The 6,224-nt window shown below is 42.7% G+C and overlaps 1 protein-coding gene across 1 annotated transcript; it reads left to right on the top strand.

Annotated features, from left to right (window-relative positions):
* The first annotated feature begins 664 nt into the window (after positions 1-664).
* Positions 665-1,651, top strand: LOC138249428 (olfactory receptor 51G2-like). The gene has a single exon (XM_069203386.1). It carries the CDS (start codon positions 665-667, stop codon positions 1,649-1,651), a length of 987 nt encoding a protein of 328 aa, XP_069059487.1.
* The last annotated feature ends 4,573 nt before the right edge of the window (positions 1,652-6,224 follow it).

Genomic DNA, 6,224 nt, shown 5'->3' with positions numbered 1-6,224 from the left:
GCACCTCTGGGCTCATTCTGAGCCCACAGGTCCCTTAACGCCTGCCCTGACCCAGGCGTTAAAAAGAGGTGCAAATGTGGGGTTTTTTGCCCCGCCCACTCCCGGGCGTAATTTTTGCCCGGGAGTATAAATACCACGCACATGCCTGGGAGTAATTTTTTAAGACGGGAACACCTCCCTTGCATCTCATTAACGCAAGGAAGGTGTTCAAGCCAAAAAATGACGCTAACTCCATGAACTTTGGCGCTAGACGCGTCTAACGCCAAAGTATAAATATGGAGTTAGTTTTGCTTCGAATTTGCGTCGAAAAAAACGACGCAAATTCGGCGCAAACGGAGTATAAATATGCCCCTTGGAATTTGCAAGTTTGCGTCGTTTTTGCGTCAAAAAGCAGCGCAAATGCGGCGCTAAAAAAGTATAAATATGGGCCTTCCTTTTTCTGGGTCCATTTTATGTTGCACTGCATGATGCCTATTTTAAAGTGTAAGTTCAAATCAAATTGAATGTGTGATTGATGTTTTCCACTGAAGTAACTAACCTCATTTTCCCTGCATCCTTGAGTTGCTAATAATCGTGCAAGTTTAAGTTTAAATAACGAAACATTTTTTTTTTGCGGTTTTACATTGCAGGTCATTTAAAGGGATCTTGCCTTTTTAAAGGAAATATGGAATCAGTAAACAACAGCAACTCAAGCATTCCTTCTTTCATCCTGATGGGATTTTTTGGGGTCAATGTTGTAACAGATCTGTGCTTTTCTTTTCCTTTGTGTTTATTGTATCTTTTTTCTTTTCTTGGGAATGGGCTCATTTTATTCATCATAAAGTCAGACAAGCGGCTCCATACCCCCATGTTCCTTTTGATCTCAATGCTTGCAGTAACTGATTTAGGGGAAAGCCTAGCTACCCTGCCGACAGTGCTCGGCAGACTCTGGTTTGACTTCAGAAACATTAATTTCTACATATGCCTGACCCAGCTCTTCTTTGTTCATACATTCGCTTTGACAGGATCCACCATTTTGATGGCAATGGCTTTTGACCGCTATGTTGCCATCTGTAACCCTCTACGGTACGCCTCAATCTTACATGCAATGCTATCAAAGATTGGACCGGTGGCTTTGGCCAGAGGTGTGTGTTTTACAATTCCATTTCCAATTTTTCTCAATCGACTGCATTATTGTGATAATAAAAAGCTCTATCATGCTTTCTGCTTCCACCCGGATGTGATGAAGCTTGCCTGCTCAGATCCAAGGGTGACTAGCACGTATGGTGTTTTTATAGTTATTTCTTTCTTCCTAGATTTACTATGTATCCTCTTTTCCTATCTCATGATTCTCAGGGCTGTCTTAGCCATTGCAACAAGGGAAGAATCCATCAAGACCTTCAGCACGTGTGTGTCCCACATCTGTGTTGTCCTGATATTTTACTCTCCTCTAATAGGACTGGCTGGGGTTCACAGGTCGGCCAACGATGCATCGCCCTTTCTCCCTGTTCTTATGGGTCTTGCATATGCATGTATACCACCAGGCCTGAACCCACTTATTTACAGCGTGAAAACCAAGCAGATATGGACTGCGATCCGTAGACACCTCTGTTTGGACACAAGAAGGACCTCAAATGGTATCCATGATGATGTACTGGAAAGATCTTCATGACATTAATATGCATTTAAAAATGAACCTTCAATGGTCTACGCACTTTACCAAGTACTAACTGTGCATCTATGATATCATCTGCTTTATTAAAATTTACATTTGACTGATCAATTGCACATGGTCAAGAGACATGCTGTCTGCTGAATGGTGTTTCATACAATCTGGGCATATGGATTTCCTTAAAAACAACTTTTTTTTAGCACCAAACTATCTGTCTAGAACTTTCAGTTTTATAATAAATGATGTGGATGTCTCTCTCTTCAGGTCAAGGTATGTACTCCGAAGTGACACCATCAATAACACCATATGAGTAAATACTTTAAGAGTAAACTCAATGTTTGTATTTTCTGCATGTGCATTGTTTTTGGTCTGCATCGTAAAGGAAAAAAAGAGTTACCACACCCATATCACCACTGAATAGACATGATGGTCTCAGGTTGTACTTTCAGTTACATTACACAGAAATCACAGAAAATTAATCATTACTAGCTGCATGATTTGCTTGTGAGCGTTAAGGTTTACTACATCTTTACCCTGTATTCCATGACTTTACCCCCACAGGCATTAGGAGTTGACCTGTCCAACATGTTGGAATAACATGAAAGGTTTATTACTGATTCATTTGCCCTGTAATGCTGTAAAGTCTGTTGTACAGTCAAAGGGCGAAAATCCACATCCTAAAAGATGCAATGAGATACAAAGAATTTAAGGGGCATATTTATACTCCATTTGCAATGAATTTGCGTCATTTGACTGATCAATTGCACATGGTCAAGAGACATGCTGTCTGCTGAATGGTTTTTTATACAATCTGGGCATATGGATTTCCTTAATCACAACCTTTTTTTAGCACTGCCCTATCTGTCTATGAATTTCAGTGTTATAATAAATGATGTGGATGTCTCTTCAGGTCAAGGTATGTACTGCAAAGTGACACCATGAATAACACATATGAGTAAATACTTTATGAGTAAAGTCAATGTTTTTATTTTCTGTATGTGCAATGTTTTTGGGCTGCATCGAAAATGAAAAAAAGACTCACCACTGAATAGACATGATGGTCTCATGTTGTACTTTCAGTTACATTACACAGAAATCACAGAAAATGAATAATTACTAGCTGCATGATTCGCTTGTGAGCATTAAGGTTTACAACATATCTACCCTGTATTCCACGACCTTACCCCACAGGCATTAGGAGTTGACCTGTCCAACACGTTTCAATACAATGAAAGGTTTATTACTGATTCATTTGCCCTGTCATGCTGTAAAGTCTGTTGTACAAGCCAAGGGCAAAAATCCATATTCTAAAAGATGCAATGAGTAACAAAGAAGTTAAGGGGCATATTTATGCTCCATTTGCACCGAATTTGTGTCATTCTTTTTGACACAAATTCGGTGCAAAGCTAACTCCATATTTTTTTTTTAAATAACATCAAAATATTGGAGTTTGCACTATTTTTTAGATGTCTGAACCTATCTTGTGTCAATGAGATGCAAGGTGGGTGTTCCCATCTAAATAATAGTGCAAACCCTGTCGCCCCACATATCACCTCGTGCTAAAATGCCACTTAGGTGGAAGGAGGGGCTAAATAATAGAGCAAAGCTTGCTTTGCACCATTATTTAACGCCTCGGTCAGGCCAGGCAGTAGGGCAGCTGTGGGCCAATTTCCATGGTTGAACACCATGGAATGGGTCCACAGGTGCCCTCCTCAAGCCCCAGGAACAACCCCACCCACACCAGAGGGTCACCAAAGGATTGGGAACCCCATCAATGGTAAGTAGAGTAAGTATTGGTAAGTATTTTTTGTTTTTAAATTAAAGTACTATTGGGGGGCAAAACCTGGGGCCCCCCGCATGGCAAAGGGTGCAATTGCCATGCCCAGGGGACACTGGTCCCATGTGCTGCCATTGGGGTGGTGAGCATGACTCCTGTCCTTTCTAACACAGGAGTTGTGAGAAAACAGGGCTGATTGCAGAGGGCCCCTAACTTTTTGCCCTCATTTTTCACTTTTTGCAGGTGTTTTCTTGACTCTGCTGGTGCTCTGGGTACTGCTAACCAGTCCCAGGGCCTGTGCTCTGTTATAAAACGAGAATGCAAATTAGGCTAATTATAATTTACTATTATATGGTATTGGGCATGTAGGTTTAGGGACCCCAGGTTTAGGGACCCCAGCGTAGGTGGTGCACCCATAGGTGCACTTCTGAGGTGCCCCGTGTCATTTTAAAGGCAGGCCTGCCTTGTTCTCTGCTTTTAAATTAAACTTACATGCAATTTAAAATTAGTTCCAAAGTCTTAAACTACCTTATTTTTACATATGCCAACCCTAAGGTGTGCCCTATGTGCACCTAGGTCTGAGTGCCATGTAACTGTGAGCAGGGACCTTCAAAAAATAGTTGTATACACCCTGCTGATGTAAAACAGCCACATTTGCTTTCCCCTCATTGTAGTGAATAGCCTCCATAGGCTAGAATGGGGAGAAGTTATTTTAATTTATAAAGTTCCCTTAAGTGTCAGATACCTTAAGTGTGGTATCAAATTGATTGTTATAATAAATCCCACAACTTACAATTGTTGGATTGTTGGATTTAATATAACATGTTCAGGTAATGAGTTTTAAACTCCACCTAAAAGGTTGCCAACTTTAGCCCTGTAGTGCTCTGCTCTGATTGTCCAGACTGCCTTGATGGGGTGTGAAGTAGCCTGGGCTGAACAACACAAAGGAATGTGCTTATGGGAGGAGATCTTCCCTCAAAGGATGGAGAAGCAGGAAAGGGGGGGGGGGGGGGCTGCCAAACTAATCTTCAAAGGAAGGGAAGGACATTTGGAGCAACCCAGCACCTCCCTGACATCCTGCAAACCCAGACAATTAGATGCACATCTGATTAGATTAGGAGAGGGCAGGAGAAAGGTGTGTTTAAGATTTTTAGCCACACCAGTGGTTGGGCTCAGCCAGATGAAACCTTCAAAAATCTGTTTCAGCTATAATGGATTTTTGAGGAATGTTGTTCCCTGGGACTGTTTTTTGCCACACTTCCCAAGAAGTGGTCATCACCGGGAGAAGGACCCTGCAACTGATTGGAGAACCAGGACACCACTGTTTTTCACCCATGAGCAAGGATAAATATGGTAGGGCTGCACCCACACCTCAGACCCAGATTCCAACAAGGAAGAACTACAGGAGAAGAAGGACTGCCCTGCATGACCCCTGACCTGCACCTGGACACTGCACTCTAGAGGACTGCACCAGCTGCACACTTGAACTCCACCACAATTAGGACTTTGCCAGGCTTCAGCTGGTTCAAGGAGGGACTCCCTGTTTGCTACAGGTGAAAAAGTGCTAGTGAGAGTCCCCTGCACCAACTCCTGAAGACCATCGGCCAATTTGGAGTTTGTACCAGATGCATTCTGGTAGTTGTAGTCCACGCATCCAAGGAGCGTCTCAGAGCTTCTAGAACCTTGAGGGTGAGCTGTGGACCTCAAAAGAACCTTAAAAGAACATCTGGGAGAAGATCCAGAAGTTTGGAGAACATTTGGAAAAAAGCTCCATAAAGGATCGACCCGCTGCAGCAACCCTAACCGGCTTGCCTCAACCGTGACCCGGCCTAACTTGCAGGTTCTTCCCAGTGAAGAAAACCTCAGAAAAAGTGACTAAGTCCGAACTTAAAAAGTTGACTGGAGCCTCTCAGGGCCCAAGGACATCGGATCAAGATTCAGGTTTGCCCTGGTCGAAGGATTTTCACCTAAAAAAACAACTAAGTCTAAAAATACACCACCAAGGGCTCCTGTGACATGTATCCGAGGAAGAGTTCCAGGAGGTCAGATTCGACTGACGGCTTGGTCCCGCTGAAGAAAATCTTCAGAAACACGACTAAGTCCTAAGGTAAACTTTTGACCGAGGTCTCCCACGGGCTGTAGCCGAGCAGGGCTCCATTGCGGTTGGCCTCAAACTTTGACATTGCGCCGGTCGAAGTGCGACCAGATAAACAGATTGTTTCTAAACCCTAAAAAGCATTAATTCTTTAAAAATTCATATTTGCGGTTCCCCTTATTCAATTTTATTGGTTTTGGTGTCATTTCAAAGATACAACTATCATCTAATTGGTGTTTGGTTTTTACTTTGTTTTGTGTTTTACTTATTGACTGTTTTGTGACTTGTTGGACTTTTGCTTATGCAGGGTCATCCCCAGTCTTTTTGCCTCCTGCCTCCTATTTTTTTTCTGACCTGTTGCTGTTGGCTTTTCAACTCTGAGCACTTTACCACTGCTAACCAGTGCTAAAGTGCATATGCTCTCCGTGTAAAATTGTATGTAATTGGTTCTCCATGATTGGCATATTTGTTTTACTGTTAAGTCCCTAGTAAAGTGCACTAGAGGTGCCCAGGGCCTGTAAATCAAATGCTACTAGTGGGCCTGCAGCACTGGTTGTTCCACCCACATAAGTAGCTCTGTAATCATGTCTCAGACCTGCCACTGCAGTGTCTGTGTGTGTATTTTTACACTGTAAATTCGACTTGGCAAGTGTACCCACTTGCCAGGCCTAAACCTTCCCTTTTCTTACATGTGAGGCACC

Source organism: Pleurodeles waltl, chromosome 8 (assembly GCF_031143425.1).
Source record: "Pleurodeles waltl isolate 20211129_DDA chromosome 8, aPleWal1.hap1.20221129, whole genome shotgun sequence".
NCBI lineage: Eukaryota > Metazoa > Chordata > Amphibia > Caudata > Salamandridae > Pleurodeles > Pleurodeles waltl.
The sequence above is the reverse complement of the archived record's forward strand: the minus strand, read 5'-3'. Positions and strand labels throughout refer to the sequence as shown.